Source organism: Phallusia mammillata, chromosome 8 (genome assembly GCF_965637545.1).
Source record: "Phallusia mammillata chromosome 8, kaPhaMamm4.hap1.1, whole genome shotgun sequence".
NCBI lineage: Eukaryota > Metazoa > Chordata > Ascidiacea > Phlebobranchia > Ascidiidae > Phallusia > Phallusia mammillata.
In genome coordinates, this window is record NC_137259.1 from 4,234,728 (window position 1) to 4,258,467 (window position 23,740).

The 23,740-nt window shown below is 36.1% G+C and overlaps 1 protein-coding gene across 4 annotated transcripts; it reads right to left on the bottom strand.

Moving 5' to 3' along the window:
* Positions 1-1,808: 1,808 nt before the first annotated feature.
* Positions 1,809-22,511, bottom strand: LOC145204457 (alpha-catulin-like). Of its 4 annotated transcripts, none has more exons than XM_080077009.1 (20): positions 22,307-22,511; positions 17,175-17,267; positions 16,334-16,445; positions 14,835-14,977; positions 11,236-11,398; positions 10,033-10,217; positions 9,355-9,474; positions 8,928-9,017; positions 8,279-8,433; positions 7,969-8,038; positions 7,436-7,537; positions 6,946-7,059; positions 6,701-6,781; positions 6,298-6,453; positions 5,392-5,493; positions 4,736-4,921; positions 4,231-4,389; positions 4,028-4,171; positions 2,901-3,116; positions 1,809-2,155 (listed from the first exon to the last, which is right to left on the bottom strand). In XM_080077009.1, exons 1-20 carry the CDS (start codon positions 22,442-22,444, stop codon positions 1,880-1,882), a joined length of 2,805 nt encoding a protein of 934 aa, XP_079933135.1. In that variant the 5' UTR covers positions 22,445-22,511; the 3' UTR covers positions 1,809-1,879. The 4 variants fall into 4 exon arrangements, with proteins under 4 accessions (XP_079933135.1, XP_079933136.1, XP_079933134.1 ...); XM_080077010.1 differs by having other exon boundaries at positions 1,809-2,140; positions 10,033-10,220; XM_080077008.1 differs by having other exon boundaries at positions 10,033-10,220.
* Positions 22,512-23,740: the final 1,229 nt, after the last annotated feature.

Consider the following 23,740-nt stretch of genomic DNA (forward strand, 5'->3'; position numbering starts at 1 on the left):
TTTATTCTGTTTAGGCTAAGGTTTTATACACTGGGTTTTGAATTGTATTGATGTAGAGAACAGTAATCACCGGAAAACTGCTACTGTAAGTGGATTTCAGTTCAAACTAGACTTTATGAGGTGATGTTTAGATCTATATACGTAGTAAGTTAGGCCGAGCATTGGGCATACATGCTACTTCTACATTCACTTAGTCATTTATCATTATTCTCTGTCTGTTGTACTGCATTGAACTGATTAAACTGACTGTTGTCACAGTTGTGCATCGTGGATCGCTCTGAGTAGGATTGAAATAAACAAAACTTCTGGATAATTGAATATTTAATCCTGAACACGCAGGGTTGGGCCTCAATGTCATTATCTTAACAAATTAATTAAAAAACGTTTAATTAATTAGCTCATCACGTTCAGAAACCGAAAATCGACCAAGCCAACTTTTCCACTTGATTTTACGTTGTTTCCCTGATGGTAAATACCCCAATGTATATATGGTTGTTTTGATTATTTGTAATTTACTTGTGTTGTTTATTTTTTCATTGGCATGCAAAAGCAAACAACCTTAACAGCAAAATTAAAGTTTAATTTTCTGCTTTGATAAACATACATTCACAACTGGAAGCAGTCCTAAAGCGTTTATGTAGACCAGCCATCACAACTCAAATAGAAACCATATCACACCAGGCCAATTAAAGTCGTCATACTGATTCAAGCCGGTCTCCTGAACATTCACAGGTAGCCAGACACAGGTTAAAAAATCTAGCTTACGGTGGGATTCGAACCCGCGACAAAAGCCTTTCCTGGACTCCTACCAACTTAGCTACACAGACTCAGTGGCGAAATTTTACTTTGTTTATTTGTTATTTGTTTATTTATCTGTTTGTATTTTTTGTGCCATTCTTTTTTTTAGTACTGTTTAATATCGTCACTGAGTTTTGTGCTGCACCCTTTCTTCCCGCGCCTGAAACTATACAACAGGTTTTCTTTGGGTGGTTCCTTTTTGTTGAAACCCACCCTCTTTCTCTAACACGGGTGGTTACGTTCGATATCCAAATGCGCCAACCTCACACTCTGATGTGAGTCCCCGTCAAACAACGCTTATAATAACGGTGTAGCTGCAGCGTCAATCCCTCCACCAATTGTAGCCTACCCACGTTGCGCAGCTATTTTCGGCCTGGTGAATATTTTAGCGTAATTGTGCTGCTACGATTTTGCCCGGCGAAATAAACTCAACTCAACTCAACTCAACTGATTTTAACATACAGTTGGTAACTTCAAAACTGCTGGATCAAAGAAATACAATAGTTTCTAGTTCAGAAAAACAAGGTAGGCTGTAAACCTTAATGTGAATGCGCAAAACCAGGGGTCGCGTCAATCACTTAATTTAGAGACGCTGCACTTTTCCATTAAACTTTCTGATAAGATTTCCAAATTTTTATCACCTAACAGCACAGTAGGTTTTGTACAAACCTTATTTTCCCCAATGTTTTGCAAATAAGTAGCTTAAAAATCGGAAACAATTTGCAAGTCTGCTGCTTGTCAATTGCAATGAACTAGTAGTAACTGTACGCCGTTCTTTTATTGCACTATTTTTTTAAGGATTTTTTGTCCGAAACCAATTATTAAACCTGTAACAACCAAAGAAAATTCCTATTTTGGCACAACATCTTTAACAAGCTGTGTATTGTCAGTTTGTCACATTACCGCAACAAAATGCTAATTTTGAAGAGAAATTTTTATTTCGTTTTTTTGTGGTGGTGTGTGCTTAGCTTAAGTTACATGCCTACAATCCAGTTGGCTACGCAGGGACGTTGTTTTAGTACAAACATTTGGTTTTATTTTCAAGTACAACGAAACATCACAGTGAATCACGTGACACGCGTCAAAGTCGCGTGGATATCACGTGCCCGCGAGAGTGGGAATTTTTCCGCAATTTCCCATCCTTCGTTCCGTTAAACGACGAGCTTTTCCGTGAACTCCTTTTTGTTGAGGTCATATCGTCTATCTGACTGTTCTCGCTTCTGAATTTAACGCAGCTTCTAGTGGGTGTTGTGCAAGTGTTACTTGAAGAAGGATGCACTGTGGTCTGACTTCTGCGAGGGGTTAGGGATTTGGAACGTGGCTTCTGCTTGCGGAGTGTGGACTGTGGACAGAAGTTCTGCAGCATAAAATTTGTTGTCAAAGCCAGAAAATATAGTTTTAGTGTCGAGTGTTCAATGTACACTTAGCTACTTTTTTTAGTAAGCATTGGTCAATTATGTGAGTTGGTCAAAGGTTTTTGTGACCAAAGGCAACCTGATATGCGCAACCACATTATACAAGGTTGCGCATTTTACACTTCTTTCTCGACATTTCGTTTTCGTTAGCGAAGAATTTAGGAGACACAGCTTCAACCAGGACCTATCGTTTAATATTGAACTTTAAAATTTATGTCGTCAACTTTGACAAATCCAAAAATGTCATCTAGAAAAGAGGATACAACTTAATTACAAACAAGCAAATAGCTCCATGGCGGCCTATACGTGTGGGTACAATTATTTAACTGCTATTTGTTTGTTTGTTTTCAAGGACATTTCTACCCTCGGTGGTTGAGCAACGCCTAAATGCGTTAAACCCGCAATGAAAGCCACCGCCAAACTGTCTGCCCCATTTACAGCCGTGGAATCTTTTTTGTTAATTTGTTTTTTAAGATGGTGACTTCCATAAATTCAACGAATTAGGTCCCACAAGATTGAAGAAATGTTGGTTACAGATATACAAAGGATCGAGATGCGATTAAAACCTACAAACTTGCCACAAAGCGGTTGCGCTAACCAGTCGGTCATTCTATTTTGCTATTCCGCAGATCAAAAAAATAAAACAAAGCACAAAACTAAACACACTAAACTGTAACAAATATTCACCTGCAAAGACGACGCGCTGATTTCCACAAGAACTTTTGAAACAACTTCAACGTTGCCTCTTATTCCTTTTAAAGTCGCCATGACCTTGCGCAACATTGCTGACTTTCCGTGCGCACTGGAGTGTGACGCCATCTGGAGTTGGTCACGTGTTGAGGAGAGCAAACAAATTGCTTGATGAAGTTTGTGAACCAGGTTGCTTGACCGTGATTCAGTTTTCTATGACAAATGGAATATTTGAATTTTATTCAAAGGAAACATTAATTTGTTTACGTTAAACAGAAAATATTTGTGTCCAAAGACCCTGTCAGCACGAGAGTAGGCAAGGCTGGGTTTGAAATGAAAGTTGAGTTTATAATTGCACCACAACAATCACGCAGCCGGAAATACCTTCTATAACGTAACGTTATAGAGAGCAAAACAGTGTAGAGTAGCCTACAATTGATGAATAATGGTTGAACGCTTGGCTGCTACACCGTACTAAAAGGCGTTATTTGACTCGGGCTCGCTAGAAAATGAAGTTGGCGCATTGCGGGAAAACACGACTGGGGGAAATGTTGGTGGAACCAGTCGAGTGGGCCCTAACAAATTAACCACCCGTGTTAGGGAATGGTTGCAGGAGTGTTTTCGGAATGTGGGGTTTTATTCGAAAACGAGTTCATGTTTACTTCATTTTCGGTTCATGATTTTACTTACTTTGTACGGGGTATGTAGAGTGTGTATTGATTAGTTGGGTACAGTGGTAGGCCTGCATTTCATAAATAATTGACTTTTATTCGTGCATTTGTCGATAAGTAAATAAGACTTTGAGAATAAATGTAAGTTGGAATTTTTCCAGGTGCGAAACTCGTGTGTTAAACAAACTTGGGGTAATTTTAGTTTGTCTTTAACTTCCAAGACGCAAAACAAACAAAAACAGGCTAAGAGCCTCACTATGGATCTTTATTTCAGCAAACTTGCTAAACTGGTTTATTTGGTACAATTTTGTGCTCGAGACTAGTTCTGGCTTTAACAAAATCAAGATTAAGCTTTAAATACATGGCCCACGTACAACCATAACTGCATACATTTACATTTACCATTTCTTTCAAATTCCCCGAATGTTATTTAAGCGCGGTTTTCCACCTTACCTGCTCTGAAACGCATTTCAAATCGGTTTCAATTTCTCTTGAAAGCAACCCTATCTCGTCTGATGCTTTGAAGAAGTCCACTGTGGTACGCAACGGTGGTTCCCCCTTTGTGAAAAGGAAAATATTCCAACCAACGTCAATCATCTAAAAAATCGAAATAAATTTAAACTCGTTGAGCTGCTGAAAGTTTCACTACGTCATACCTCAGAAACATGACGAAACAGTGACGTATATACACTAGTGGTGTCACTTCGTTTAAGTTGTTGCATTTCTATTCGACATTGGCTCGCAAGAAGCTTGATTTCAAGTCCTAGTCTCACAGCAGTCGTCTTTTGCTCGGACATGTCGTGAATGACGTCACTCTGCAAAATACAAAATACTTTAGATTCGATCAAGCCATAAAAGGAACTTTAATAACACTGTTAATAACACAGCACCAGCTTTGTCGTGTAAAATTGTTTCGTTGGTAAGCCCTATGAAAAAGAGATACATGGGATTAACGATTTTCTAGACTAGATATGTCAATACAGCGAAAAGCAAAATATAACTTATTTGTTAGTCTTTAGAAGCATATTCTCTATCTTTAAACTTGCTTTTACCAGCTGTTTCGGATTTGTATTATTTTTATGACTGGTTTTTTGACAAAACAGAGAAAAATGCAAACATGTTTGCTTAACAAAGAAATAGAAAAAAATTGAATTTCCAAACCTCAGAATCATTAGACCGTCGTGCGTTGGACGTCACAGATGAGTAATCTTCGGACTGCGCATGCGCACAAAGCTGCACAAGATCGTTAAGAACAAAACTGCGCCATTGCTGCACAACGTCTGATAAAGTTTCTTGCACCATTCGGTGTTTTGGTAAAGATGTAGCCAGAAGAAAAGATTGTTTCACCTTTAAAAAAAAATTTAATAGTTTGTCCAAAAATCGTTGGCGCCAAAACATGAATATCATAAATAAAATATTTAATATATTTTTGCTAGTTACAACGAAATCCTAATCAATTAAATGAATTTTATTTATTTTTAAATGCAATGAAAAAGAAAGTGCGCATTTGTGCACAATAATGATGTTTAAACTTTTGTGGCACCTAATTAAAAGTCGCACTGTTTGTTACAGTTTTTTAGTATCGTACAGTTTGTTTGGCGGGGAGTAGATTTGTTTCATGAACATTTTTGTGGTATCTAGGCAAATGATTTAAAATTTAAAAATTGCAAAAGGTCCATTATTGCAGTTTAATCAAAAACGCCTCGAGATATTATTTTTATCATACATTCCAAGTTAACTTTTAGGTCATCTAAGTATTTTTTTCTTTTATAAACAATGACAACGAACATTTGTTTACCGGTTGCGATTATTTTTACCTGCTCGGAGAATTCCGTCAAACTCTCGGTCACGTGATGAGCTATGGTCACGTGACTTGGGTCATAAAGGCAATGGCCCAGCAACTTACAGGCTTCGCTTGCCTAAAAGAAAACGATACAGAATTCAGCTCATGTGGACAAAAAATGCAACGGAATTATCCAACGAAATGGACAGTAAGGATTCACTTTAGCAGGGCGAATTGCAATGGTGTCACGCGAAATGTGTACATGACAGGTGGTATTGATTTCGAATGCTGACTTATGTTTAGAGATCTAGGGTTCGGCATTAACACACGAAAGCAGGCGTGCCACACCGTATGTACGTTACAACCTTAATGCATTACAGTGATAAGCGTAACCTTTTGAACGTAAGGATTGAATGTGAAAGAAATATTAGAAGAAGATCAAGACATCTAACCTAGCCTTGTTATTTGGCTTGGTAATTTTAAGTTTCACGACATTAAAGGTACAGGATTTTGCAATTATCGAACACGTTAGTCTAAAAAGAATAAAATACATTTCATCTTGGACACAGGAGTTTCAGATACATTTTAGGGAAGTATACAAATGTCTAAGAGCACTTCAGTTTCGCTAAAAATTAAAAGATTAAAATACCCAAAATAATATTTTGCGTTTCGGTCATGGATTGTGGAAAACCCACATTTCCTTTACTTTTAGCCCGTAATGTTTTCTAAATTAATAATATTTACGCATAATATTCAAATTTTTAAACAAATCCAAAACAAAACAATCTGTCCAAAAAAAAAGAAATCAATCCAAAAATATTCTAAAACATACTATTTAAATAGAAAAATTGCAATATGAATTTGTTACGTATCAGTCTATTCAAGAATCAAATTGAAACTTAAATCATATTTTTGGTAGATTCAAATAAAATGGCATTACCTTAGATGAAATTTCTGCAAAACGGTCTAAACTTTGGGCAGCTGCGTTGTGGTGTAATGACGTCAGTAGCACTGTGGCGGGATCTTTTGTGTCGTCATTGTGTCCGGTAAAGACCCTAATGATGTCAGCCGCCTGATCAACAGCTATTTCGTGAAGCTAAACAAAGATTGTGTGAGAACAATTCAGTGTAGAAAAAACTTCGAGTATTATTGATTGAAATTGTATTTTATGAACCAAATTTTAGTGCCCTGACTTTTATTTGTAGATTAAGGTTAACATAAAGTTATATTTTTGTCTTCCATTGATTGAACAATGTTTTGATATTGTTGCACAGTTCATATTTGTGCAAAATGATCATTGATTTTTTTTAAATAAGGAATATAATTTATTTACAGTTACTTACTGTGGTTGTTAGTTCTTTACATATTTTGTTGAAAAGAATCGTAGAATCTTCCAGCTTTTGTCTTTGTAACTGCTGTCCACACTATAACCAAGTGTTTCAAATTTTGTTTTTTTGGACTATATAAGTTACTTAAGTTGCATTGTTTCTGATAAACATTTTATTAGGTAAAGTTGCTGAAAAAACTTTTTTGGTTTAATCGGTTTGTTTATTAAGAAACAAATACTTTTATTTTTACTTATACATACTTTAATGCAACAGTCCAGGGAATCCTTAAACATTGACACCACGCTGACAATTTTCATCCTTTGTAAGTGCTTGGTATAGGGACAGTCCGTAAATTCGTCCATGCATTCCATTACCTACAAAAGTAGCAGTTATAACTGCACACTGCCTCGACCACTTGTGTTTCAAGAAACTAGAGCGACATTGCACAAACCCAGTGGAACCAGAAGGGTTGACTAAATTGAAGTCATCTCCAATAGTTAAGTCAAATAAACAAATATTTAACAGGCGTGTAACAAAACAGGCAGCATTCAGACTTGTCCGCCCAGCGAGTATAAAGCAAACAAACAAACAACAATAAACCTCTAAAATAATACAAAATGGTGTATTTTTATTCGGTAATGTTTACTTAGCCATTACGCAAATACATTGACACGAACGAACGCATATGTGTTTGTGAAACATATCTCATACATTAATTGTTAAACTACATTTAAAAAAGTCAAAACATACCTTTTTGGCTAAGACTTCTATGTTTTCCTCTTGTTGCGCGCATTTAGCTTCAGTTAGATCGTGACAACTGTTGGGGGGACTGCTGGATTTTCGCAACTTGGCCTGAACGAACAGATGTGAAAACAGGATTAATAGATACTGTTTCCAGAAATATTTTGCAAAAAGAAAGACAAATGTAGTTTTGCGGATGATTTGCTAAATAACAAACGCGTTTGTCTCCCAATTTCAGCTATTTTGTCTCGGTTGGCCACAGTGATTTAAAGTTACGTATTTAAGTACAGTTTGACAGAAATAAAACTATTACCATCACTTGTTTACAATTTTTTTGTGATTTAATTGCACCAAAAACGCAGCCCACAAATATAAAGTTGTGTGTTTTCTAATTGTCATTTAAATCAGCTGGCTGAAACTGCCATGACACACAATAATGTTGGCAGGTTTGACAAGCTATTGTCGTTTGAACACAAAGATTAAAACGGCACCGGGCGTTTATAATGTTGCCGACCCATTGTGTATATCCTTAAACATTTTACCTGTAGTCGTCTGATAAGTAGAGCCGCGCTGTCAGAAGTCGGGATTGGCTGAAAATCATCCGTTTCCAATCTTAGATGAAAACATCAAGTATTCACTAAACAAGTACTAAAACATTGTACAATTTTCGTACAGAAATCCTATAATTGAAAACATGGGATATGCATAACAAAATATTGTAACTTATTACTTTTTTTTCTAGTAAAAGGTTTTTTTTCAGGGAAACGGACTTTTGTCCAACGGACTAAACCATTATTTCTAATTTGCAAACAAAGTAAACTATGTGACAAAAATTTCCCAAAACAAACGTACTGTGCAAACTTGTTAGCAAGGTCGGTACTGTTCCTCTGGCGCCACCTCGTGTTGTGGCAACTTATTTGTTGTAGCCGAAAGAGAGCGCGCTTCATACGACGAAAGGAACATCCCCGTATTGCTTCCGATCTTGTCGAAGGAAAGTGATACCATGCCTGCGTTTATGAAAATACAAACTTAAGTACACGGCTTAGCAAACAGTCTTTATCATAAAATTTCGAGTCATACAAAATAAAATGACTTCTTCTGCCAATAGTTTTATAGTTAATATAGAAAATTTAATAGTGGTTTCCAACAATCTATTGCCGTCATATAAGGGTCCCCAATCGGTCCCAATACGTGATACAAAATGGTGATTTTTCAGACGTTAACATGGAGGTGTCCAACACGTGGCACGCGTGCCAAAAGTGGCACGCAGAGCATTTGAAAGTGGAACGCAGAGCATTTGAAAATGACACACTAGCTTTTGCACACTTAAATAAGATGGTAAACATTAGGATTTGTCACGTAATGAAATTTGTTTCTATTGATTCTTCTTGGCCTCTTTTTCTAAATTCAGAGAGGAAGTAGTTAAAGTTACACAACCCAATAATTAAATTCTTCATCATTGACAAAACTTAAGCCCTTATAATAGGTGAGTCGAATATACCTTTGAAGTAGCAAGTAACGCCGATGTTCCTCTTTCCAGAACCGAACGAATGATTGACATTTGAGTTTTGGCTTCCTCGCATTTTAAGTCCTATAGATAAAAATAAAGTGTCAATAATTTTACGCAAAAACAAAAATAACATTAGCGTGTTCAAATCTCTCAAATCGCACTCAAATCTGAGTGCCTATAAGGTTATAACGTTCGGGTAGCTATCTAGAGGTTAGATCCACTGGTTTGCACAAACATATTCAAAATATAAAGCTTTGTAAAACTGTGCTAAAGTGTCTATTTAAAGCTAAGCCAGCGTTACTGGCAATATGAATCAGAATATTAACTTATTAGGAAACTTTAAATGTATATTTATGAAGAAAAACTAACACGCAAAATGTTATGCAGAAAACAACTGAAACTTAGATTTTGTTGATACCTTTTGCCTTGCTCCTGTAAAGTGAGCGAGCTTCACCATTTTGGTTCCGAACTCCGTAAATTGCTTTAAAAATTCGTGAAAATTGTCACAATTCCACAAAGAATCAAGTTGACAATAAACCTGCAAAAAAACGGAGGGTTTAATCAGATAATCTGCGAAAGAAGGAAGTGGATTTTCGGTACATAAATGATATTTTCAATGTGTTCTGCAAGGCCGTCATTTTAATTTTAACATTATAAGGAAAGATAGAAATTAGCCTTCTTGAACAGATTCCTCAACTACGAGACAAAAATAGTCAATTTTAGAAACCTTTTTTAAAGCAGTTTAGGTCTGGCATAAAGGCGTATTTTCTTCTGAAGCAAAATATTAGGAATGTGTTTCAAAAAATAAGAAAATCTTCTGTAAATTCTTGGTTGGTAAAACGAATTTTCAGCATACGTGAACTCGTTTAAGACCTTGTACCGGCTCAATTAAAAACCTATAGTGGACTATCACCTTTTTTGAGTAAAAATAAAGTAAACATACAAGCAAGCATTTTAGCTTAAACAGACGCACAATTTTATTAATTTCTACGTAATATTTGACTGCTGACCTTTTGACTTGAAATATAGTTCTTTTAAACACAATTTCTGATATACAGGGATGCTTAAATGTATATTCAAAAATACATTTTTTCACCTCATCCTTGCACTGTATAATTTCCTCCACTAGTATGCTGTCGGCCAACGATAACACGTTGATGACAGACGCCAACAAAGCATAGCAAGACGTGGCAAGATTTGATTGGTTGATTTCTTCATCACTATGACTACCAGACGACACTAGAGATCCGGAAGATGAATCTGAAGTCCTCAAGAAAGCTCCTGCTACAATATTTTTTGATCAATATTTGTATATTTATCCCGCTGCGCTGCGCCATTCGTTGCTCTAAAGAAGCCCTACCATTCTGGCGGGCGAAACGTCAGCAAAAATACAGGCTTTGTTTAGTTTAGCATCACACCAGTTGAATGACAAATTTTATAGACATGCAACCTGGTGGACGAAACGCGGTATTTTCAATGTTTGTATGTCGTTTTTGTTGCGCGGGATATAAAAGACACTCCATGCTTGCTTATATGGTGTTTTTTTAAGTTAGTGGTTATTTTTACTATCTCATAAAACGAACAAATTATAAAGTCTATAAGGACCAGTCAGCAACAGCAAATATTCTAGCAAAGTATTTAACTATCAGTTCATTTGTCACAAAAGGCATTCATATTTTGTTGTATTCTGGTAAATACAGTAGAGCAACATATCTGTTATTTGTATAACTTTTTAATATTATTGCCAGAAATCAAACACAAAAACTCAACTCAGATAGCGTTACGAACCATTCACAATTTTATTTGAGCAAGCAATTGTCTATTTTAGCAAGCAAAGGGGTACCCAGTAAACGATTTTTATTTTGCAGTTTACTTCAATCATCGAAAGGTTACGAGCAGACATATCGATTAAAACTTGTTTAAAGTGGCCCCATTGACGCTTTATTCGATATCGACCAGTGTCGCGGACTTTTAACATAAAACAAACAATTATTTATTTGCATTATTTTACAACAATTTTTCGATATTGTCTGAAATGTGAAGCATTGGTTTTAAATGTGTAGTTTTTTTTTATTTTGTAAATTTCAGATAGACCGAAAAACGTTGAATGATTTAATACCGATGGTTTAATGCAGTGATTTTAAATGTTTTTGCGCTCGGACTCTTTGAACATTTATAACATGTTCGTAATTCTTGTTTAAAACTACTGATACAGACAAGTAAAAATGCAAAAACTAAAAATGAAGCTTTAATGAAAAAAAGTTTACTCTGAAAGTAATTTCTTGAAGTTATGACAAACCTGAACTCATTGTAAGCTCCGATGAAGATGTACTCAACAGCTCCGTGACCTTGTCTGATTTTTGACCTTGCGTCAAGGACATGCTGTTGGTGGATATGTCTCTAGCTGCCGATATTCGAATAGAAGGAACCGGTTCCGCGTCACTGGCTGGTAGGTGGAAAACCTAAAAAATAAAACAAAATCAAATAAAAAACATAGCAATCGATTTTTACGATTCTGTGCCCTTTGGTCATGTTTTAGTTTGTATGGAGTACTTGGAAATAATTGGGCTATTTCGTAATGAAGTAACTCCTGTGGATGTATTAGAAGGTAATTAGTTGGCTAGCTGAAGCTTTAGCACCTGGTTTTGCCCTCAACCAACAAATATATAATACATGACCAGACAACCAATTGATCAAAAACAGGGGTCATTAGTAAAATCCTGCAAAACCAGATGCTAAAGCTTTCGCTAACCGACTAATTAACTTCCAATACCTTGCAGTAAAATCTAAAATTGTGTTGTTAGGGGCCCAAAATTGTAATAGATCGAGTAAAATATAAAGCCTGTAGCGTATGGTAAAACCGAGTGATACGCAAGATTTTTTTTAAAAGAATATGTTAATATTCGTGGTAGTTTTACCTAACGACGCGGTTTAGTAGCTCTAGACATAAAAATCATATTGCGAGCTCATGCAATATGCACGAGCCATATCATAGAGGCGGGATATTTATCAACGGATATTGGGTCAATGGTTGGCAACATATTGTGTTTTTAACGTGACGTACGTTCTGCTGACGCAAGAAATCGATTAATGCGACAAGTCTGTAGGGATGTGCTGGGCATTGCTCCATCCAGCTAAAACAATGGAAATTTCAATGTAAAATAATTTGGCCATCTTCGTTTTGCGATAACTTTGATTTTTGGGATTTCAAATGAACAAAATTAAACTGCAATTGCATTTTGCGATATGTTAAACATTTATTTATTTATTTATTTAGGGCCTGTGGGGGAACCGCTTCGTCATTCGGGGTGAAACTTAAATTAATTTAAAATTAAAAAAAAAAAAAAATTTTTTATATGGTTTTAATAACGCTTTCTTGAGCGAACGTTTCGAAAAAAACAGCGTTAGACAAAAAAGGCAAAAACACAATGTGTCCCCTTTACGAAGACCCATAATTAATTGCAAATAGCAATTTAACGGGTTAGTCCTGAAACACCTTGTTGTATTTAACCTTGAAAACGAAACACAGGGTGTTGCTGAAACGCTTCCAATATAGAGATTAAACTCGTAGCCAGAGATCGTTTAAATTTGGCGCGGAATGCACAAACTTGCAGCTGAGATAGTTTTTTGTATTTGTACGCAAAGGTTTTTTTTGTAACATGTATACAAAGTTCACTATGAAAGGTTTAAGATTTTTCCAAAAATAATATTTTCTGTTTGAAACTGGCCAAAAAGAAATGTGTTAATTAAACTTTAACGTTTTTACCCAAAAACTTCAGCCAAGTTCCTTTACATTGCCAAGTAATTTGCTTAATTTGCAAAGTTTGAGCGCTTTTTTAATCGTTTTAGGAATCGCTCTTAATACAGTTTTGTGTTGGTCTTTCGCTATTGCAACTTTTGAACTGTCAAATTGCCACAGACAGTCAGTAATACAGGTATTAATATTTCAAAACGGTTGTGCATATTTATTTTATAACGTTGTACATAATATTTCGTTATTATGCAGGAACTGCAGTTTTGACTAAAAATCTGTCACACAACCAGTCACCGATACGTGATATACTCAAATCACAATATGTGTATCACAATTAACGCAGAACCATAACAAACAAGTTGATGATTGCTTTGTTGTTCAGCGACATGATTCATACCCAACATATGCGCTGCAACACGATAAAATACACAACACAGAATTGTAAGTCGGACCGCGCTTTTCGTGGAGCGTTTACCTTTTGGCCGCCTTCGGACTTGAGTATGAATAAAATTCGGGTCTGATCTAATATTAGTAATTTCACGTTGATTAATTTAACTTTTGGGCGTCGTTCAGGCATGTTTTAATAAAAGAAAATCAATTAGGGCCGAGTTTAGGGCTTGCACTATGGGCCCAAAGTTTAGACCCGTTTAAAACTCTGACGCAACGGCTTGACAACTCCATTTTTAGGCTTAATAAAACAACGGCTTGGCTATGGATCAAAGTACACCAGGCTTATTGGGCGGCGTTATACCGAAGTATGCAGTTATTTTGAGCTCGTGATACATATCTATAGTGATCAATAGTGATGAAAGAGGCCTTACAAGGTTTGGTTCGAAACCCAATTTTGGCCTAAAAGTAAAAGTTGGCTGAATCCCTAAACTCGCTCTAATGGATGTTTGCAAAATAATGATGTGATGCCAACGCAAATATTTCGTTTACGTCACCCCAAAGCACCTTTCACGGCATATAATCTGGAAATTTTTTTTTGCAATAAACGCAGCCCGTAGATTTTTTTATTGCTGTGACATAGAGCAGTGGTTCCCAACCTTTTTTTGTCGCGACCCAAATACTTACCAAAATTTTGTTTTGTGGCTTCTCGCGACCCATGGATATGCATTCTTACTATTTGGGTTATATTTTTGTTTGTAAATCAGGAAAGTTTTTCGAAAATTACTACGCTAGTTTGAAAAATAAAAACATCAAACAAAATTTATTCGTTTTTCCGCCAACTTTAGAGCTGGTTCAAAGCATTATGAGCCACACAACGCTTAACAGTGATCTCACACAAACATTATGACGTTACAAACAGAATAATTCACTATCACGCCAAATAGTCATGAAATTGTTATTGGGAAACAATTCATATCCTTGGGAAATAACAAAACAACGCTACGAAACGTAGATGCTCTAATTGTCACAAAAACTGGCGACCCAACAGAATTTATAGGCGACCCAACTTTGGGTCGCGACCCATAGGTTGGGAAACACTGACATAGAGTAGTGGTCGGCAACCACTGGTCCGCGGCCCGGTGCCGGTCCGTGAGGAGTTTGTTACCGGGCCGCATAAAACTTGCTCAAGGTTCACTTTGAATCAAAGTTGTAATAATTGTCATTAGTTTTCAGTACTGATTATTTGTGGTTTTTAAAGGCCGGCCCGTGATATAATTTTTTTGTTTCAAACCGGTCCGCAGTGCAAAAAAGGTTGCCGACCCCTGACATAGAGAATAGGTATTATAGCGTTTTGATTTACCATTTGTAAATCTTTAATAATCGATTTCATACAAGAATAAAGTGCGGTTGTGAATAAATGATTAAAATAAGTTCGGATGATGACCAAAAAACGTCAATTTGATCTTTTTCCGCAAAAAACTTCCGACAGTCTAAACTTTGGTAAAATTGTTTTTAGTCCGCATTTAAATTTACCAGCAACACGAAACAATAAATAAACAAAGAAACAGCCATTTTTCTTTAGTTAAAAAACTTTTAAGCTTTTATTGTGCCTAAACAATGAACAAATATGAACCACAATCGTGTTATATATTACTAACACTAAAACTGGACTGGGCGTTAATTGTAACTTGGGTTTGGCTCGACCTTGTACGACCATTTGGAAATGTTTTGAAGTTCAAAAACACTTAACTTACTTCGTACGAAAGATCATCATCCAAATCTTCATCTACTCCGCTATCCGTGCCGTTTTGACTCGTTCCGCTACTCGTACTTGGGCTGATGCCAAACTGCTGCGAGTAACTCGGTCGAGTAGTCAAAACCCGACATAACGACTCCCCTGAGAAAGACAAAAGTGCTTTAAAGTCCAAAACGAAATAGATTTTGTCTTTTAGATCTTTTTGCCAAAGATTTAGGTCACAGGGGACCTATATCAAACGTTAGGTCATCGAAAGTTTACAGAGTCAAAAAACAGATTCGGTAAAAACCAAAACAGAGATTTTTAATTCTTTTTCTTCCATTGTACTGCCAATAATGCTGCTAATTTTTTGCTGTAACACATGACTACAAAAACGTGTCTTTTGTCAATCTATCCCTTTAGTTAATATCTACCAATCAGACGAAGACTTCTGTGAATGTTTGGTAAGGACGTTTATAGGATTGCGAATGCTTTACAGTCAAAATTTTAGAACTCGAAAAAGATACCGAAAGACAAATGCAGCTATCAATATTAAACATACCATTACATTAACGCAGTATTGTTCTATGCCACAAGTAAATTGCATAAAACAACATAACTCTATCGTACCACAAAACTTATTTTTTTAACTTAGTGTGATGGGTAAATTCAGGCCGGAAAACGCTGCAACAGGTAATGAGAGCAACACGTTTGATTAACAGTTATTAGCTTCATTTTCATGAACAAGAGCTGCAAGCTGGCCTAAAAGTTGGTGAAAATAAAATAATGCCAAGTGTAAAATCAAGCCCGTTTTATTAAAACTCAAAACCGAGCACGACCCAAAAAGCCCTGGCCCGACTTACAAGTCTGTCCGAATAGCCCTTTAATAGTTCCATCACGTTTGATCTCAGTAGCGCTCGCAATTTCGTTTCATAAACAAGGCGAACGCAATCTGTGACGGGCCTCAAAAGTCGATAATCATATTAGCTCAATGCCCACTGTGCATATCAAATATTCATGAATGAATTCTGCTGGGCGAAAGCAATAAGGAGAAATAGAGGCACCCAGGATGTTCTGTCACGTTAAGCCTGATTTCGAAACCACATGCGTCAAGGGATTCGAATTGGTCACATTTTATACGGATGCCATCAATTATTCGTCATTTCAATTGTTTTGTTTCGTTTCTCGTAAAACAGAAGTCCCCAAAACAATGTGTTACGTTAACTGCAATACAGTAGTACGTTAAGTCATTGAAGTTTTCCTGATTCATTTTATTTTTTGAGTGATAGTCACAAAATTTACCGAATAAATTCGATTTCTGATCGTTGAAATGTTCGCTTTTTACTTTAGGCCCCCAAAATGCTTCTAGATTGTATGCTTTAATGTTATGTATTTTTTCTTGTACGGATTTGAGGGTTTAAGTTAAGTAAGCTCCATTTCCACGAAAGCATGGCAAACCTTAATTGTTGACTTGTTTTGACAGAAAATCGATTTAACGAATTAATATGCGTGACGTACCGGCCATTATTGCGTCATCGCAGGCGTTCTCCATTTCGCGTTGGATGGAACGGTTGTCATTGGCAACGACGCGACCTGCGCGAACGAACGTGGTCACAGCTTTCGATACAACCTGAAAAACAACAACAACGTATCTCAGTAGGCCATGTTAAACAGTAAATTTGCTTCCATTTTTCAAGGTCCATTCTACAGAAAAAAGAATAATTAAATTCATTTGAAAAATATTCAAATTCACGTGCAAGAATATGAACTTTTGACAAAATATTTCTGTGGAGTAAAAATGAACAAATACAGAGAACCTCTCTAATAAGCTTTACAAACCACTAAAATAAAACGGAGGCAATTTTTATGTCAAACGTGTCAAAATTTTAATGCTAACAACTTTTATCGAATCAAGATGACCTTTTCTAGACTACAAAAAGCTTTTCTAATTCCCCAATGGCGTGATGCTAGCCTGGCTAAGTGACTAAACTGCCAAGAAGGGGAATGATTGGTCGATTGTATTGGCAGATTTTTAAGGACGAGTCCTTTTTGAGGTCGCCAGCAGTGACATAGGGTTGCCAGAATATGAATAATTAAAAGTGCCTTTGACTTTGTGGTCGACAGCCGAAAGTGCCACTGCTCAAATTGTTGTGTCTGGTGACGTAGAACACACAAATATGTCAAAGTCTCACAAATGCAAACTTATGTTTGTCATTTATCTGCCAGGAAACGCCAAGCTTTTAAGCAAAAGGCAATCGAAGCAACTTCAAATATGTCCCAAGATCTCACAAATAATTCGCGTAAACTCAAGATATGTCTGACAGGGCGATATGAAGATGACAAGCCACAGAAAACCTACGTGAACCGCTTGATCTGTTGTGAGTGCTCTTGCAGGCGACGTGAGTGACGTCATTGATGATGCAGGTCCTCGGTGACGTAACAGGGCTGCCATCTGCAAGAAATGACAATTGCTTGGATTGATCTTCAACAAAGATAATAATCAAGCTATGCAGAGAAATCACACTAATGAAAGTATTTGCAAATTTAAACTATAGTGATATAAATCAGGCCGGCCGGGGGAAAAACATTTAGTTGCAAACTATACCGATATGCTTAGTCCAAATTTACATGATTTTATGGTAATTTGTCATTAAGCAATTTGATACAACAACTTGCGGCTTTAAAAATACTCTCATCAAAAACAAGCAAACCAGTATCTGCAAACCAATACAACGTGGCTACATATTATTGTTAAATATGTGTTGATTAAGTTGGTCAAATTCAAAACATACTGGTCTGACAAACAAATGCATAATGTTTATATTTTTGTTATGTAAGTAGGCGGTATTTAAGTGACAGCTGGATTACAAAATACGTCCATCTGGTGTCAAATTGGAATGGGCCTTCTCTGTTGCTGCAATAAAATCAATTCTTTGATTAATCAAAACCTTTCTGTCACGCAGCAATAATAAACACGGAGCCGTTATTTACCGATCCACGATTGTTCAAATCATTTTTCAGGTATTCACTTTTATGGTCGTTCAATGGATTTAAACGCTGGTTGGATTTGGCTTTTAAAACAATTCGGAGTTTTATGTGTTATTGATGTAGGCTTACGTCCTGAATACAACTGGCTTGATTCGGGACTGACTGCACACTTGGCCTCATTTATGTCGGAATTTTGGGTCCTTTCGGGTCAAATTTGGACCTAAAATGATTTTGGTCGGGTTTGTTGCGTATTCTTTTCAGGTTGGGTCCCCTATTGCAACTCTGGTTTGCATGAAGTAACTTGAAGCAACCGCAAGACATGATACACGTATTTTCTGAGCACAAATTTTAAACAAAAACTACCGCTATGTTATGCTTTTACGCACACACACTAAGATAACTCTGTGCGAAAATTGTCAGTCTATTGAAAACCCTGCAATGTTATATAGGCCTAGAATTAAAACCCAAGATCCTTACTTTTTTCGTGGTTTATTGCGCAAGGCTTCCTTGTTACCGTATAACTGGAAAATATTAATACACATTTGAGTTCGACATCAATTATTGAGCGATAAGTTTTGCTTTCACATTTAAATAAAATCGCCTAGCTCGCATGGTTTAGATTTTTAAACCCAAATTTGTAAACAAAACAGTTTTTAAGAAATAGAATAACATTTGAAAATCGATCAGTTATTATAAATAGATTATAAAATTAAGACAATTGGGCGGTTTTTATACGAACTGGTACAAATGAACAACATAAATAGCAACTAAATATCAATTTTTGGTGCAGGCAAATTTAGCTGTCGTAAATAGCGACATACCTATTTGGGTTTCACAGGTGCACGTGCTAATAAAAGAAAAACGACAGGTCCATGGGTGATAAGGAATCAATAAAATGTTACAAAACTGTCAATTAATTGCGAAATATTGATTTGCTAAAGAACAGCAAACAATATTTTTTTTATTAACAGAAATGTAAAATAACTGATAAACAATCCACAATCCAAATGTAACTAATTGTTACGGTTGTACCTTTAGTACCTTATTCAAATAGAACCAAATAAAACTGTTGTGTCACTTAAAAAATATTGCAAAAATATAAGATAACTGATTAACAATACACAATGCAAACAAAACTATAATTGTTGCGATTACAAAACTGCATCTTCAATACTTTATTCAAATAGAACCGAAAACAAATTTGTTGTGTCCCTATTCATAAAACTGTTGTGTTAAGCAATATCACATTTTGAAATATAAAGCTGGCATGATCCAATCATTTTGGTCGAATAGTATGTCGCTAGTTTCGTCGGAGATAAGGTAATGCATTTCGATTGGTTAGCTTGCGGAAGTGACAGGGCTGACCTTTCTGACCTTGAGTGTACGCGGGCAGTGTTAGTGGACAACAGATTGCTGTAATTGTAGTCGCCGCTTGACGTTTAAAATCGCAGATTAACATCAATTCCAACCGGTCACTATAAATTTCTCGCGGGAATTGTTACGTCACAAACGGTAATCTGGTGTTAAAGGTTTCATGTTTCGCGTGATTTTAATCAGTCAGTACACTTTAAAAGTCGGAATTTGCTTCTAAAAATGATTAAAATTCATTTTTTTAAAGAATTTGTACAAATATATATATTTGACCTTACAAATTTCGACGCAACATTTTTTGAAGAAACAGAGTTTAGGACAAACTACAAGAATTTGTACAAATATATGTTGAACCTTATAAATTTCAACGCAGCATTTAGGCAAGAAAAAAAGTTATAAGACCCACTACAAGCGTCACTTCAGAACCTCCTAAACACTCTACTATCCATTGAAATGACTCATTATTACTTAATCCACACAGTTAGGTGCCACTTCGGCGTTTTTGACAGATCTTTAGAAGCAGTTTGACTCAGAAATTTTCATGCCATCGCATTGAGACAGTTGTTTATGCTCAAACCGGACACCAAGATTGTCATTTGTAGATGATATGATCAAGACGTAGCAGTCGTGCAGATACGACGAGGGAAATTAAGACACGAAACAGACCAATTTTCACCGCAGTTCACAGCACGAAACGAAATTATCCGACCTTGCATGTATAACAATTTGTTTCCAAGGAGCAAACAGATCAAAGTATTTGCGTGCAAAACATGACAACGTTTCGACAGTCTCTTTTGTCATCGTCAGATAAAATAAAACCAATAGAAGGCATATTTCAAAGAGGTATTGAATTAACTGTACCGTTTTTAATGGGTAACATTCAGAGTAACTTTAATTTGTTGTACAAAGGATTTTATCGTTGTGTTTTATTGCATTAAATATTACCATTTTTCAGTTTTCTTTTTTCAGTTGAAAAAATATTACCATTTTTCAGTCATTTTTTCGGAATTCGCAAATTACTTTATGTTGCCCTGTGGGACTTTCAAAGTGATGAACCTTAGACAGAATTGTTTTGTCTTTATTAACACATGGTCGGTACAAAATACACCATTTTTAAACTGACGTTTCAAGCAAAAACCTTAATTTGCTTAGAGATAGTGACGTACAAAACAATTGAATTCACGATTCCTTCCTGCTTGTCGAGTTTAATCTCAGAGGAACGGCATAGATCCAATGAGGGCAAGTTTCGACGTCAGCGAATAGAGTTTTTATCGATCGCGGACGAATTTAATTCGATTCTGCCACAGGCTGAACTGTTTACCGTCACACAGTGAATAAAGAAATGTAACGAATGTTAAAATAAATGGTTTCTGTAAAATTATCTAGAAAGATACGTAATGAACATCACTTAAAGGCGGTTTATCAACGCAATTTGATAGCCTTGTATTTATAGTACGCGTTGTCTTAGAAACACTTCAATTTCAATTTAGTAAAAATTAAGCTGTTTTATATTGCGCTAACAAACAACATGTTTTCGTTTCATCGTGAGGTTTTTATAGGAACTGAAGATGCCATTAGGCGAAATATATATATTCCAAGATATTTGTCGTCAGATTTCGTTACTGGGAAAATACTTTCCATTCTTTGTTTTCGTTTTAATAACAGTATTAGGGTATAACTCCTGCGATTGTCAAATTTTGGTATAATAGCGCAAAGACTATAGGCTTGATCATAAACTTAGATAAATATAAATATATGAAAGTTAGCTTAAAATGCAGTTTTTGGCACAAATGTTCAGTTGTTGTAATTAAAACAAATTTCGATAGGTTTGTAACAATAAGTAAAAAATTATTTTCTGCTTGAACATTCTCAACCAAAACAACCTCCAACAATGACAAATGCAATCTGAAACGTCCCTTCATCAAGCATTGGAATTTGGCGTTATTAAACCGAGGATTGTCCTGCTGTAATCTGCCCGTCCAAAGCGCGGTCAGATTAAGGTTTATTACTTCAAAGAATTTCGTTAATCCTCGTATTGAGGTGTCTGACTGGTGAGGTGTCTGACTGGTGACCGCCATTTTAGTGCGATCAATGAAGTGTGAATTGAGATTGATTGTCTGGTAACGATTGTAGGGCTTGAAAATGAAAACTGTGTTGTATTAAAAAGCAAATCTCGGTTTTCATTTAGGTTTTACACCTTTCGGGTCTACTCTGAAGTATCAATCAGACACCCAAATGTTTCTGCCCTATATTTTACACCAAGCTCAAAATATCGTAAGGGCGTGTCGATGTACGATATAGTACTTATAAACTAAAATGCGGCATTTCATTTACTTTTACATGACAATTGCAATACCGAGTCACAAAACGCCTTAGCCTTATTAAATTGCGCAAGTTTACTTTAGCATATTTCAAGAAAAAGACTAAATGGATATGTGTCATATTTCGCAAAAAGGGGACGTCACAAAATTATACTGACGTCATTTGTAATAGGAATTATTCAATTGACGTCACAACAATACAGTTTTAGGTCGAAATAGTGTGCACTGTTTAAATCTTACTTATGAAACGAAAAACTCAAACTGACAATATCGTGCATACCAAGGGTTTTAAATTTCTACCAAAGAAAACACGATATTCCGTAAACGCCGGGTTTAAAAACACAGCTGGTGTGGAATTACGGGGTAGCGGAAAGGTAAAATAAGCCCCAACGATTTACGGTAACAAAACAGCATATGGGTAAAGTTATATTTACGGTTTTACGAAAGTGACAATTGGTTGAAGTTTAGAAAACAATTGTTTTACTGTTTCTTTAGTATTATATGTGATATATATATTTAACCTAAAAAGTCAATACTACGTTAGCGCTTTTCGTAAAACGGATTATGGATTAGATAAACATTCATTTTGAACTAGCTCAAGTGTCCATTCCAATAGCGTTTTTGGGCGTTCAACTAAAACGTCAAACCTGCTTATCATGGATTAAAGCGACAATGCCAGATCAGAAACAAAGGTATGCTAACGTAATGTGCACCATCAGCGGACAAATTTGAAATTTGTGGACAAATTCAGGTGGAAATGACAAATTTAATTTTGTTTCTCAACCACTTTTGATACGCCCTGTAGCCTTACCTGTTCGGCGAGAGGCATCACACTATTTTCAATGGATTTCGTTGGAATATTTTCCATGCATTTTTCCATGCACTGCCAGAAGACATCTCGACGTAATACCGCCTGTCCATTGTTCTTGTCAGCGCAGACATGGTACATTGTGTCTGTATTATTTCTCAACGATTTTCAAGGTGTCGGAACATATGTTATCCAACAAAAAACACGGCTAAATTTAAACCACGGTCAAAACTGAAACAGATGAAAAATAGGATTTTTTTATGTGTTACATTTTTAACAACTACATAACACGATGCACATGGCCATAACGTTGTAAAGAATAGATATTTAGTTAGTTATTTGATTCTTAGCATTAATTTCGATCAGCTAATGTACAGGTATAGCGTTTATTACTTTGGAAATCGTTAAAAAAACAGAGACGAAATTGAAAACCATAATGGTTACAAACGAACAGATTTCATACTGTAGTTATACTCGACAAACGTCTAGTGAAAACGTTCATATATACACATTTCCTTTTAACAGTCATTATAGACCGGAGAAAAAATAAATTTAATTAATACTCAAAGGGCACCAACGTAGAAAATAGCTAATGAAAAAAGACGCACATAGCAATAACATGGATTCCAGCCATATAGCGGCTGTACTGACCTATGTACATGCGTGCTGATTTGGCTAAAACACCTGGTAGACTACCTCATTAACAAAACATGAATACATCTCTTGCTTTACCGCGCTCGCAGCGATTTTACTGTCCAATTACTGCAAAATAATAAGTCGTTAATTTTTTATGGCGACAACGGGCAGATTGCGCTTTTCCGCAGGATATTCAATTACTTTAGAACGCGACTAGGTCTTTGCTAATTGCAAAATGGGCGTTAAAAGTGGGCGTAGTACGGTTTTGTCTCTTGCATAATCGACAACATGTTTGAACGGTTATATTCAAAGCTTCTTGAGCAGTGTTTTATCTAAAGCTTCTAGACTATTCACTGTAATTCATCTAAAACCGGTTCTAAAAAGAGCTTATGTAGACAATCATATTTATGAGTTCCAGATGTTAAAAAACGTTCTTCTCGTAAAAATTAGAGGTCAATTCCAATGCTTGCGATTCAAACACATCTGCTTGCCATTTGAAACGAATAATATACTGCACAATGGGACACAAACAGAATTTCTTATTCTCGTATTTCTTACTTATAGCGTTTCCTAAAACTGCACTCCAACACATTAAACTACCCCTAGATCAAAGAGTCCGGCGGTAGAGAGCACATTAAATGTTTTAAGCAGTGTTCCATAAACCAAAAACAACTGACTAAAAAAACTAACTGCTCTACACAGATGAAGCTGGCAAGTAACACCCCTGCAGTGCCTTTTAAACTGGCATGTGTAAATCCATTCGACAGGGAACGACAGAATGCGTCCCCGTGCCCGCCGATC

Coding starts and splice junctions, on each gene's coding strand:
- LOC145204457 (XM_080077008.1), bottom strand. CDS start 22,444: ATGTACCATGTCTGCGCTGACAAGAACAATGGACAGGCGGTATTACGT. Junction 9,018..9,354: donor TTACAGGAGCAAGGCAAAAG/GTATCAACAAAA, acceptor TTTTATCTATAG/GACTTAAAATGCGAGGAAGC. Junction 8,039..8,278: donor CTTGCTAACAAGTTTGCACA/GTACGTTTGTTT, acceptor TTTTCATCTAAG/ATTGGAAACGGATGATTTTC.